General features: G+C 32.5%; 1 protein-coding gene across 1 annotated transcript in view; it reads right to left on the bottom strand.

Moving 5' to 3' along the window:
• Positions 1-10,767, bottom strand: part of LOC110115366 (beta-galactosidase 8) — a gene marked incomplete at its 3' end in the record, with an annotated part of 89,636 nt that extends 78,869 nt beyond the window's left edge. Inside the window, 1 exon segment of the mRNA XM_028694616.1 lies at positions 10,552-10,767. Coding sequence (XP_028550449.1) covers positions 10,552-10,689 — 138 coding nt within the window.
• Positions 10,768-14,572: the final 3,805 nt, after the last annotated feature.

Genomic DNA, 14,572 nt, shown 5'->3' with positions numbered 1-14,572 from the left:
TGAATACTGATGATTATTAGAAGCTCTAGTTAAATAATGAAAAAAGTTTTACAAAACTTCCACTCAATCGATTTGTTTTAATAATTAAATTCTTTCGAGCTAGAAATTACTGTATATGTGAGCTTAGTGTTATATGTCTATGTTATGCCTCATGTTAAATTGAGAGGAGCCTTCATGGGGTGTGATATATGATTTCTATATGTTTCTAGGTTTTTTAATTTCCTAAAAAAATTTGCAAACTGCATAATGCATCCCTTATTCAAAAAAAAAAAAAAAATTGCAAACATGAGTATATATTGTTCGAAATGCAAATTAAGCATGGTAATATTATTTTAGTTGTCTTTGTCTTATTTTTTAAAGTTTATAGTTTAAATTAAATGTGACAAGTCTATGTAATTGATAGTATGAAAATGGAAGGTGTTTTCTAGTGTTTTAATTACCTGTCTTATTATTTCAAGTTTATAGTATAACATAAATGTGACAAGGCTATGAAATTGATATCCATGAGAACGGAAGGTGTTATCTAGTGTTAGATTTGGTATATTGATACAAATTGCTTCAATTCAGCTCTCATCGGACTCCATAATGTAATTGGTACCAATCCCAGCTTTAGTAAATAACTAGCTCTCTATTTTCTCCATCCGGATAGTTGGAAGTCTATGTGATTGGCAAAGTCATTATTGTGGTTGAAATTAGGTTGTGCAAAATAATTGCCCAATCTAAACAAAATCAATAAAATCACTTGACTTTTTATGCTTTTACACTACTATTGTCAGGTCTCAGGTCTTGGATGAAAAAAGTACAAGATTGTATAGCGACGCAATGTATGGCCTGAATATAAATATTATATACATCAGGAAACTAAATGGGCTGAAGAGAAGGCTAAGGAGATTGATAGTTTAGGATTTAAACTATGGTATTCAAGTATGAGTCGTACTAGAAATAGTGTAAATATGATTATAGATAAGAATTTGAAGGAAAACGTTGTAAAAATTAATAGAATTGAACATAAAAATATAGCTTTAAAGAATTTTGTTGATACTAAGATTATTAATATTATAAGTGCTTATACTTCTCAAGTAGATTTGTATATTTGTTCAAAATTAAAATTTTGAAATGACTAAAAAAAAATTAATACAAAAGATACATCTTGAAGAAAGAGTTTTTATTAGAAGAAATTTAAATAGACATGCTGATAGAGAAGTTGATAATTTTAAAAGCTATGGGCTTGGAGTGACTAATGAAATTGGAAAGACTATTAGATTTTGTTATAGTTTATGATTTTGTAATTGTTAATATCTTATTTAAGAAAAAAGATTAACATCTCATCACTTATAAGAATGGATATAGTTAAACTCAGATTTATTATTTTCTTATAAGAAAAATAGATCGTTTAGATTGCAATGATTGTAAAGTTATTGCGAGTGAAAGTTTATGCACCCAACATTCCTTATTAGTTTTGGACTTTAAGATAAAGGGGCATAATATCAAAAATAAAGTAAAACGTTATAGGATTAGATGGGGCATTTTAAAAATACTAACAAAAATATTTTTAGGACTAAGATTCTAGATCTTAAGATTTTATCTGTACATGAGAAAACTAATGTTATGTGAGAAAAAGTAGTTGGTGATATTAAGAATCTTGCAAAGAATATGCTTGGAGTATCAAAAGGAAAAACTCCTAATAATAAAAATAATTGATGGTGGAATCAAAATGCACCAAAAAAGATAAAAAAATAATAAACTTTGTTATAAAAATTGGTTTAGATATAAAAACTCAGATAATTGGAAAAAATATAAAGAGGCATGTAAGGAGTCTAAGAAAGTAATATGCGATGCAAAAATTTTAGTTTTTAATGATATATATAATAGATTATATATTAAGAACGATGAAAGATATATGTATAAGTTAGACAAACAAAGAGATATGAGTAGTAAGAATTTAATTCAATTGAAGTGCATTAAGGATGAAGATTAAGAAGTATTTTTATTATAAGAGAATATTCAACAAAGGTGGATAAAATATTTTGCAAAGATTTTTAATGAAGATTATGAGAATATGACTGACTTTAGTGATCTTAGCATCATAAATGAAAATAAATATTTGTATTTTTATCGGTGTATTAGTAAAATCGAAGTTATAGAGACTTTAAAGAAAATGAAGTGTGAAAAAGCTGTTGGACCTGATAATATTTCAATAGAGGTGATGAAATGCTTAGGGATGAAGGAAATTCTTCGCTTACTACACGTTTTAATATTATTTTAAAGACTAAATAGATGTCAGATAAGTGAATAATGAATTTTTTTATTCCTATTTTTAAGAATAAAAGTGATGCACAATATTATGCGAATTATAGAGGAATTAAGTTAATGTGTCATACTTTAAAATTATGGGAGAAAGTTATTGAGCATAGGTTACCACGTGATACGAATGTTTCTCAAAATCAATTTGGATTCATGTTGGGTAGGTCTACTATGGAAGCTATACATTTATTAAGAGGCCTGATGGAGAACTATATAGAGAAAAAGGAGGATCAACATATGATATTTATTGATCTAGATAAAGCATATGATAAAGTTCCAAGAGAAGTGCTATGGAGAGTTCTAGAAGAGAAAGGGGTTAATAGTGCTTATATTCAAGTAATACAAGATATACAGCAAGAGCTATCACTTGTGTTCCAACACAAGATGGTTTGATCAAGTATTTTCCTATTTCAATTGGATTACATCAAGGATTATCCTTAAGCCCTTTTTTTTTATTTAGTCATGGATGTTCTCACTAGACATTTGCAAGAGGTTATACCTTGGTATATACTTTTGCTGGTGATATTTTTCTTGTTGATAAGACTAGAGAGGGAGTTCAAGGTAAACTTGAATTATGAAGGTCAACCCTAGAGTCCAAAGATTTTCGTTTGAGTAGATCTACAATCAAATATATGGAGTGTAATTTTATTAGTAATAGATCTAGTTGAGGGATTGTGAATTTGGGCAATCAAGTCATTAATAAGAGTACATGTTTTAGATATGGTTAAATAGATGGGAATATTATTAGTAGAATTCAAGTTGGATGCTTGAAGTGGAGGAAGGCATCAGGCTTGTTATGTGATAGAAAAATTCCCTTCAAACTTAAGGGAAAATTCAATAATTTGGTGGGGAGATCTGTAATGTTTTATAGTGAAGAATGTTGGTCATTAAAGGAGAAGCATAATATTAAGTGTTGCGGAGATTAGGCTGCTCAAGTGGATGACTGTCTTTACTCTTGAGATAAGATACGAAATGAGCATACACATAAAAAGGTTTGAGTAGCTCCAATGAAAGATAAGATTAGATAGAGTCATCTTAGATGGTTTGGTCACATAAAATGTGGCCTTCCAATGGCCTGATTTGGAGAGTATATGTATTAAATTTGGCTTATGTTAAAAAAGTTAGAGGTAGACTAAAAAAGAATTGGTTAGAAAATATTGGAAATGACATTTCTTTATTAGATTTAAATAAGTATTTGACTCTTATCAAAACATAATGAAGAAAAAGGATTCATGAAGCCAAACCCACATAGTGGGATGAAAGCTTGATGTTGTTGTTGTTGTTGACTTTGTTTGCTTTAGTTTAACATCTTATCTAACTCAACTTATTTGGCTTGATTGAAGTTGAAATTTTAATGAAACTGAAATAAACCAAACCAAGCATAATATATTAAATTCAGAATGCTGGAAGTTGAACACCTTGTAACAAAATTGAACTAAAGACTAAACTTAAAGCAAATATGTATCAAATTTATTGATAAAATCATGAATACTAACAGATACCAATCAATTTAGGAAAACCCTATCAAAGTAAATATGTTGAAATCATTGAAAAATATTTGAAACTAAAATGAAATAAATCTAAGAAATTTGAAAACAATAAACTAATTACTAAAGATTTATGATCTTAAATCAAAAATCAAACTGAAACTAACTAAAAACGATCGGTTTGATTTTGATTTCAAGCCTAGTTAAATGGTTAGGTTTGGTTTAGGTTCAAGAACTTGCCAATTTAAAACCAAACCAGACACGTCCCTTTCTGAAACCCCTTTTGTTGGCAGCTAGGTTGTGTTGGTTTTCTTACTTCTATGGCTTTGTTGGTTTGCCCTTGATGTATGTCACTAATAGCATAAATTTGGGCATTTTTTCATGTAATTTCAAGACGCCGCATCTTTTATTTTTTCTTTTTTTTTGCATTGTTCCATTATCATAGCTCGCCCAAAGATGTCTAGTTGTGGGCCTTCCTTTTATGACAATCTTAATTGATGGGTGCCTAATATTTGGATTGATAATGAAACAAAAAAATGTTTGTTTTTTACTTTGGAATTGAATTTTATTTTTGATGAAATCCAAACATGTTGAATTGAGAATCATAATATTAGACCAAATTTTAGAGTACTCTGAGAAGTTTAACACTGCCGTTGCCAGGTCCCAAGTCTTTGATGAGAAAAGTGGAGGGTTGCGTTAGGTAGTCGATAGCCGGCATAAAACTTGTCGAATAATCATGACATGAATCTTTTAAAAAATTGTGTTAATGCTAGGGCGTCCCCTGGAAGTGACGCGCTGTATGGCCTGAATACAGTGACAAGTGTGCAAGGGCCGCTGCACCGGCGCCCGAGTGCAGTGTTAAATAGGCAAGGGTTCCCACATCAAGGACGGATTTGGGTAAAGAAGCTAGTCCATGAAACTAAAATTAGGATAGGAATTTGGAATATAGGCTCCCTTACAAGAAAATTAATGGAATTAATAGATATTATGATTCATAGGAAGATAAATATTATGTGCATTCAGGAAACTAAATGGGTTTTGGAGGAAAGGCTAAGGGAAGATTAATAGTTTAGATATAAGTTATGGTTATCCGGGTAGAAGTCGTACTAAAAATGGTGTAGGTGTGATTATAGATAAGAGTTTGAAGGATAATGTTATAAAAATTAACAGAATTGGAGATAGAATTATAGTTTTAAAAATTATTGTTGATGCTAAGATTATTAATATTATAAGTGCTTATGCTCCTCAAGTAGGTTTGGATATGAGTTCAAAATTAAATTTTTGGAATGACTTAAAAAGAATTAATACAAAATATACCTCTTGAAGAAAAAGTTTTTTGTTTGGATGGAGATTTAAATTGAACATGTTGGTAGAGAGGTGAGATGATTTTAAAAGCATCTATGGTGACCTTGGGTTTGGAACAATTAATGAAGGTGGTAAGACTATATTAGATTTTTCTTTAGCTTATAATTTTTTAAAAGCTAATACCTTATTTTTAAGAAAAGAAATGAGCATCTTATCAACTTATAAAAAATGGATATAGTAAAACGTAGATTAATTATTTCTTATAAGAAAATTAAATCGTTTAGATTGCAAAGATTGTAAAATTATTCCGAGTGAAAATTTATGTACCCAACATCGATTATTAGTTTTGGAATTTAAGATAAAAGAGCGAAAAATAAAAAATAAAGTAAACAATTGTTTCTAAAATTAGATGGGGGCATTTAAAGAATATTAATAAAAGTTTTTTTGAGAGTAGATTTTAGATCTTAAGATTTTGTCTGTGCATGAGGATGTCAATATTTATGTGGGAAAAAATGGCTTGTGATATTAAGAATATTGCAAAAGATGTACTTAGAGTTTCAAAGGGAAAAAGTCCCTAATAGTAAAAAATAGTTGGTGGTAGAAATCCAACGTGCAAGCAAAGATAAAAAATAAGAAGATTTGTTATAAAAAATTGGTTTAGATGTAAAAATTCTGATAATTGGGAAAACTATAGAGGCTCGTAAGGAAATCTAAGAAAGCTATTTGCGATGCAAAGAGTTTAGCTTTTAATAATTTATTAATAGATTAGATACTAAGGAGGGAGAAAGATATATGTATAAGTTAGCCAAACAAAGAGATAAGAAGTAATAGGATTTAGTTCAAGTGAAGTGTATCAAGGATGAAGATCAAAAAGTACTTTTCTTAGAAGATGATATTCAACAAGGTGGATGAGATATTTTGCTAAACTTTTTTAATGAAGAATATAAAAAAATGATGTGACTTTAGTGACTTTATCACCCTAAATGAAATAAAAGATTTTTGTTTTTTATCTGCGTATAAGTAAAACCGACGTTAGAGAGGCTTTAAAGAAAATGAAGTGTAGAAAAGCTGTTGGACCTGATGATATTCCAATAGAGATGTGGAATGCTTAGGAGATGAAGGAATTTCTTGGCTTACTAAACTTTTTAATACTTTTTGAAAGACTAAAAAATGTCAGATCAGTGAGAATGAGTGTGTTAATTCCTATTTTTAAGAATAAAAGTGATGCACAGGAATGTTGCGAATTATAGAGGAATTAAGTTAATGTGTCATACTTTAAAACAATGGAGCGAGTTATTGGAGCATAGGTTGAGGCGTGATACTAAATGTTTTCTAAAATCAATTTTGGATTCATGCCGGGTAGGCCATCGATGGAAGCCATACATTTATTGAGAGGTTTAATGAGAATATATTAGAGAATAAGGAGGATCTACATATGATATTTATTGATTTAAAGAAAAAGCATATGATAAAGTTCCAAGAGAAGTGCTTTGGAGAGTTCTTGAAAAGAAATGAGTTAATATGCTTATATTCAAATCATTAAAGATATGTATGCAGGAGCTATTACTTGTGTCAAACACAAGGTGGTTTGACCAAAGTATTTTCCTATCTCGATTGGATTACATCAAGGATCAGCCTTAAGTCCATATCTTTTTGCTTTAGTCATGGATGTTCTCACTAGACATTTGCAAGAGGTAGTACCTTGGTGCATGCTTTTTGCTGATGATATTTTTCTTATTGATAAAACTAGAGATCTAAAACGGAAATATATGGAGTGTAAATTTTTAGTAGTAATGAGACCTAGTGAGGGGATTGTGACTTTGGGCGATCAAGTCATTAATAAGAGTACACGTTTTAGATATCTTGGATCTATTGTTCAGAGTGATGGTGAAATAGATGGGGCTTATTATCAGCAGAATTCAAGTTGGATGGTTGAAGTGGAGGAATGCATCGGGCTTGTTATGTGATAGAAATGTACCCTCAAACTTAAGGGAAAATTCTATAAGATGGTAGTGAGGCCTGCAAATGCTTTATGGTGTCGAATGTTGGCCTTTAAAAGAGAAACATAATACTAAGTTAAGTTGTGACAGAGATGAGGATGCCTCAGGTGGATGAGTGGCTTTACCCTTAGAGATAGGATACGAAATGAGCATATACGTGAAAAGGGTGAGTAGCTCCAAGTTAGAAAAGATAAGATTAGAGAAAGTCGCCTTAGATGGTTTGGTCACATTAAAACGGCGGTCTTGCGATGACCCGATTAGGAGAGTAGAGGTATTAGATTTGACTTATGTTAAGAAAGGTAGGGGTAGACCTAAAAAGACTTGGTTAGAAAATATTTAGAATGGACCTTTTCTTATTAGATTTTAAACGAGAATTTGACTTTTAATAGGACACACATGGAAAAAAGGATTCATGTAGCCGACCCCACGTAGTGGGATAAAGGCTTGATGTTGTTGTTATTGTTGATAAACTAGAGAGGGAGGTTGAAGGTAAACTTGATTGTGGAGATCAACTTCAGAGTCTAAAGGTTTTCGCTGAGTAGATCTAAAATTGAATATATGGAGTGTAATTTAGTGGAAATAGACCTAGTGAGGGGATTGTGACTTTGGGCGATCAAACCATTAATAAGAGTACACATTTTAGATATCTTGGATCTATTGTTCAGAGTGATGGTGAAATTGATGGTGATATTATCAGCAGGATTCAAGTTGGATGGTTGAAGTGGAGGAATGCATCGGGCTTATTGTGCGATAGAAAAGTCCCCTCAAATTTAAGAGAAAATTCTATAAGAATGTGGTGAGACCTGCAATGCTTTATGGTGCCGAATGTTGGCCATTAAAAGAGAAGCATAATACTAAGTTAAGTGTTCCAGAGATGAGGATGCTTAGGTGGATGAGTGGCTTGACCCTTAGAGATAGGATACGAAATGAGCATATACGTGAAAGGTTGGAGTAGCTCTAGTGGAAGATAAGATTAGAGAGAGTCGCCTTAGATGGTTTGGTCACATTAAACGGAGGCCTTCCAATAACCCGGTTAGGAAAGTTGAGGTATTAGATTTGGCTTATGTGAAAAAAGGTAGAGGTAGACCTAAAAAGACTTGGTTAGAAAATATTAGAAATGATATTTCTTTATTAGATTTAGATGAGAATTTGACTTTTAACCAGACACAATGGCGGAAAAGGATTCATGTAGCCGACCCCACATAATGGGACAAAGGCTTGATGTTGTTGTTGTTGAGAAATTATTAATTTGGATCTTTTAGGGTATAAATAAAATCCTTGAGACATGCAAAATAAATAATATGATTGAACAAAATTTCTATTTTCTCTCATTTCTTTTATTTTCTAATGGATTTGGATATTTTGCGTGCCATGCAAGTTTTGATGACAACTTCTAAAAGATACTTCTACTTGTATCGATGTGAAGCACAAAGGCCTAAATCTTTGATTGGTGACTTATATTCTTTGTTCTTTCATTTACATTATTTTGTGGTTATTTTGTGTGTGATAGATATCTTGTAAATTTGATGCATACTAGTTTTCATGTTTAGGGTATGAATCTTAATAGTTGTGAAATTTTTATATTCATTCATAGATTTTTTTTTTTAATGGAATTTCAGCTATTGACATATATTATTTTATCATTTGGAACAAATTAAATGTCTTTTTTTTTTTTTTTTTTTTTTTTTTTTTTTTTTTTTTTGACATCATAAGAGACAAATCTTTGCTTAAATTAAAAGTAAGAAAATGGTTATCTTTTGTGTGTTTCTTCGCTCATATTGTCCTAGATTTACATTAAGAACCCTTAGATCCTATGCAGTCTAGCCAGTCCTGCATCAAAAATCTTCCACTATTATCCACATTATGTGGAAAATAATTTTTTAAGTTTATGCTCAATTCGTCTAAATAAACAAGGAAACTTGTCACCATATTAGCAGTAGCCATATTTTGTTTATATTTAATCATAAAACTACCCCTTCATTACTGAATGAGGAAGATAACAATCACAATCCCTCCCCACCATGATCTCTTGTCCAGCATTCCTGTTACCATGTAATCCCTCACTCACCCATGTAACTATTGTTGTATCATTCACAGCCACAATCCATCACAAACATGCAATCACAGTTATCCCAACTAAATTAAAAAAAAAAATGGTCAACAAGCTTTAGGTTTAGCAACTAGCTATGAATTGGTTAGGTTTTGCATCCAAATCAATGGATTCATGCTTGGGTTGAATCCGATCATGGTTGGATTCATGCACGGCTACTTGGGTTGTTACTTATTAGCTATGTCAATAAAGAAATACTGCGTTTGCTATTTATTCCTACAAAATATGAACTAAGTAATGCATCACAATTTAAAGTACAATCTTACAGTTCCTACTTCCGTTCGTAAGTTTGGTAAGAGCATAAGCTTTTTTCCAAATAAACAGCGGAGAATAATCCCTGCTCAATAAAGGAAATTTCCATCCTCATAGGCAAACTAAACGAACCTTCCCTCAGAAGCATCCATAACTACATCGGAAGATATCCCCGTACCAATATTCTGGACTGCCAACGACCTCCATTTTTCCGAAAATTATAAAGAAACCACCAGAGGCAAAAAAATAAAAATAAAAAATAATTAATTGCAAGCAGGATAAATGAAATCTACAACTCCCACCAAAGTAAGCAATAGAGAGGAAAGGCTGAGGGAAAAAAAGATTCAGCGACAACAAGCAGAAGCAGTCAATCTATAAGGGAAAAACACCTAGCATTTTGCAAGAGAAGCGAGTCCAGCCTTTCTCATTACTTCTTCGCTAATTCATCACTATCATTTGGCTCAGACTCAAACTATGCGACTGTTTAGCTGAAAGATTATTAACCAGAATTTAGATTACATCTTAACAAAAAGCTTTTTTAACTCACGTAAACTCTACTATCCTTTTAAATCCTATTTTCCTACTATTTTAGATTACATCCCTAATTTAACAATCCTAATAATGTAGGATTTAAAAGATTTGCAGTCTTTTTCTTCACAGTACATCTTAATATCTACAAAATAGTTCACTAGGATTTAATCAGATTGAACTAATACCATTCCAAACAGTTTTCAAAGTTTAAAATCCCCAAAATTTACTAAATATGGAATTAAAAGAGTCACTAAACCCTATTTGTAGCCAAACAGACCACATAAATTCGATATCATGTAAAAAAAAAATTCGATATCATGCAAAAAAGAGAGGCATCGGATCCCCTGACGGTAACACCAGAAAATTCCCAAATTTGGTATAGGATTCGAGTCTGGTTAGAAGAAAGATTCAGTTATTAACTATTAACCAGCTTCCAGAGAGTGACTGGAAACTGAGAAAGGGCCATGACATGATTAAAACCAATAGAAAAAACTAAGAAAGCGAATATTCTTCTATAGAACGCATCGAACAGGCATTGAGTTTCGAAAGAACGGTTGCCTACCTTATGAAAACTATGGGGTCGAGAAGAATCGGAGCTCGAATGCTTAGGAATAGACGCAAGAGCTGGAATGAAGGAGACGAAAAAGAAGGCGGCGAGTAGGAATTGAAGGTAGAGCAATGCGATTCCTCGGGACGCCATGACCAATTAGCGCGGGCGTTTGTGCCGCTCCGCCACTCTGAATTCGGCCAATTTTTAATAAGAGCGTCAGGCTTCTCATCTTCCCTCAAGAAATTTTGATCTTATATTTATAAATTTAAAATAAATCCCCATGACTATTTTGGACTTTCTTATTACCTTTGCCTTTCAGTTCAAATAGCCGATAGAAATCATAGAAGCATAAACGAGTCTAGTTAAGGGCAAATTATTGGGTCAGGTGATCGAAATCATCTCTCCGTTCGGTCGCCAATAGAAATGCGACATCTGTTAGGCGTTTTTTTAATTTAATATGTTTGCTTTATGTCTTGTCAAAGTTAGCGACCCTACTCGATAATGCATTTCATTTGAATTCCAGAAAATAAAGAATGGAAACGCCGCGCATTTTATTTTCAAGCGACATTTTCACTGTTACTCCAGCTCTGGTAAGCGCTCTCGGATTCCTCCAATACCTTCGGTTCTGCATTAGCTTATTCCTGCCCGAGGTAGACGACGAGACTGTAGAAGATCATCAATCAGGAAGAGGTATGGTTGCGCCTAACTTGCGCTTTACTTGCGCTTTCGTTGTGTTTAAGGGTAATGTAAAATTTTAGGGTTTGGTTTAGTTATAATTTTTGCATTGTTTGTTTAATGTAATGTACTGTTAAAATGTTTATTTTCTGGTTTTTCACGCTTCTTCTCTTCGTAAATGGGCGAAGCTAAGGATACGAAAGGTTTACGCTTTCTGCTAAATTTTATGGTTTAGTAATAGTATTATAACTAGCATATATGTTCAATGTGGTGTTCAATTTTTATTTTTTCTTAATTTAAACCTTCTTTTAAGCTAATTAATTATGAAATGTATTGTTGCGCTAAGGTTGCGCTAAGGTTGCGCTATGGTTGCGCTAAGGTTGCTCTAATGTTGCGCTAATGTTGCGCTATAGTTGCGCTATAGTTGCGCTATAGTTGCGCAATGGTTGCGCTTTAGTTATGGTTGCGATATAGTTCTGATTTTTTATTTTTTTTTGTTATAGATGAGGACGCCGTATCAAAGGCCAGTAACATCTAGATGCTATGTTACTTCTTTTCGAAAACATTGTGATGCTTTTGTCGAGATCATTGATGATGAAGTGGAGCAAACATTAAAGAATCTGAACATTCATTAATTTTTGAGGTTCCCCGCATTCCAGCAGTGTATACCACTTCTTTTTTAGGTTCTCAAATTTTGGAGTCCTGCTGATGAAGGCTTCATCATCCTCGGTCATATTCTGAAATTCACTTCTGACGAGGTTGCTTTGTTGATAGGTAATATTTTGAATATGAAATTTTTTATAGCTATATGTTTTTTTAACTTTAACAACTGAAATTTTCTGACAGGTTTGCCAAACAGAGGCATTGATATCAAATGGAGGATTGATCCTATAAATGGACCTCTGTCAACTGAAATTAAAACAGAAATATCAAAATTAGACAGATTATCTGATAATGCTACAAAAATAAAGACCTTTATTATGTTTTTGTTATCTAACATTTTCTTTCCACTAAATAGTCATAAAACCCCTAAAAGGCTCACATCTATTGTAAATAATTTAAGTGAGTTCACTTCCATTAATTGGGCTTCATGCTTAAGGAACTTCATGGTTGGGGAGTTCAACACAATTTTTGAGAAGTTTAAACTCCAAAGACCATTGGGTTACATCAATGGTTTTTTTCCTCTTCTACTGGTAAGTTTCCACTCCTACTGGTTATTGTACATGTATAATGCTTTTTATTTAATGTTAACTTATAAATTTTTATGTTTTGCATTATACAGATTTGGTTTTTGGAACATTTTTCTTTGAATAAACCATCCGATCCAGAAATAAGACCGCGTTTTCTGATATGGGAGGTGTATACAGAATTATACTTTACACAAGACAACACAGCAAAATTATTTAAATTTTTAAAGAAAAGTGGGGTAATTTTTTATACACGATGCAAATTATGCTGAGGTTGCGCTATGGTTGAGCTAAGGTTGCGCTATGGTTGCGCTATGGTTGCGCTATGATTGCGCTATGGTTGCGCTACGGTTGCGCTATGGTTGCTCTAAGGTTGCGCTTTAATAATTTTTTTTGTTTTTTGCAGATTTTTGTTTGTCTTGAGAATATTAGCAATGAGGAGGCCGAAAAATACGGGGCTGCCATTATTGCCATACAAAACTTGGAAACCGGTTCAGGTCATGAACCACAGAAATTGTAGTCACCCCAGAAAATTAAGGCTTCCCCAAGAAAAAAACTTGAGACGTTGCGCTATGGTTGCGCTATGTTTTGAAATATTTGAGAAGATGTTGAATAAAATTCAAGAAAATCTGGGAGCTAGACTGGATCGTGTTGAAGATATTGTGGAGAAACTTCAGGCAGATCAAACTCCTAGGAGTACAAATTTATTGAATTTCAAATGCAGTGTGATCACAATCCAGAGAAGCCGCATATATCTAGTTCTACCTCCAGCTTCCAATCAGTGAAAAATACAGCTTTGCATCCTTCAGAACAACCACCAATACAAGATATTCCTCCACCTCCACCATTGGCCAAAGAACTTCTTCCACAACCACCAATACCTCCACCTCCACCATTGGCCGAAGAACTTCTTCCACAACCACCAATACTTTCACCTCCACCATTGGACAAAGAACTTCTTCCACAACCAATACAAGATGTTCCTCCACCACCACCATCGGCCAAAGAAAATGTGCCACTGCCAAAAGATAGTTCATTAAAGCACATGATTCAAAAAAGAAAAATAGAAGATGATGAAAAAGTAGAGAGTTCATAAAAAAAATCATAACATATGTAAAAAAGAAGAACAAAGAGGTTATCTCGGTTGATAATATAATAATTGAGCCACAGCCTACATTGGAAATTATGGATTATCCAGGGAAGCCTTTTCTAACAGAGCATAAACAAAAATTTATGAATGAATGTTTCAGAAAATTTAATAGAAAGTAAGTTTACTTGCGCTAAGGTTGCGCTAAGGTTGCGATATGGTTGCGCTATGGTTGCGCTATGGTTACGCTATGGTTGAGCTATGGATGCGTTATTGTTGCGCTATGGTTGCGCTATGGTTGCGATATGGTTGCGTTTTAACATTAAATTTTTCTTTGTTTTTGTAGGAAAAACATAATATTTGCATCTGGAAACATAGAGATAAAAATATCAGATATTGACATTCTGCTCACAAATGATTGGTTAGGAAATAACCATGTTGATGCTTTTGCTTTCTTCTTACTAGAGCAGAGTAGGTTAATGGCAGAAAAATTTCGACGTTACTTGTACGTTTCTCCATTGTACAGGGTAAGTATAAATAATATCTTAATCTTTTTTTTCACGTTTGTTTTTCCTTATAGAATTGAATTATTGCAGGTATACAAGTCCTACAATCAAGAGTATCAAATTTTTATCCAACCCATTAATCCAATTTCAGTTATAGAAAGCAAACTTATTGTTCAACCCATAATTTTTGCAAAACATTAGGTTCTTCTTATAGGAAAATTAAGGGAGAAAGTCTGGAAAATGTATGATTCATTACCAAATGTATACAAGTCCTACAATCAAGAGTATCAAATTTTTATCCAACCCATTAATCCAATTTCAGTTATAGAAAGCAAACTTATTGTTCAACCCATAATTTTTGCAAAACATTAGGTTCTTCTTATAGGAAAATTAAGGGAGAAAGTCTGGAAAATGTATGATTCATTACCAAATTCTGAACACAAGAATATTTGTCATACAGTTGTAAGTGCAATTCATATTGTAAGTTAAATCCATAATACTATGTTTATATACATAATAAATTTTTAAAATGTTTTATTTGTACAGATAAAGTATTTGCACGAGGACACCATAGGATG

The sequence above is a fragment of the Dendrobium catenatum genome, unplaced genomic scaffold, assembly GCF_001605985.2.
Source record: "Dendrobium catenatum unplaced genomic scaffold, ASM160598v2 fragScaff_scaffold_510, whole genome shotgun sequence".
NCBI classification, from domain to species: Eukaryota; Viridiplantae; Streptophyta; class Magnoliopsida; order Asparagales; family Orchidaceae; genus Dendrobium; species Dendrobium catenatum.
The sequence above is the reverse complement of the archived record's forward strand: the minus strand, read 5'-3'. Positions and strand labels throughout refer to the sequence as shown.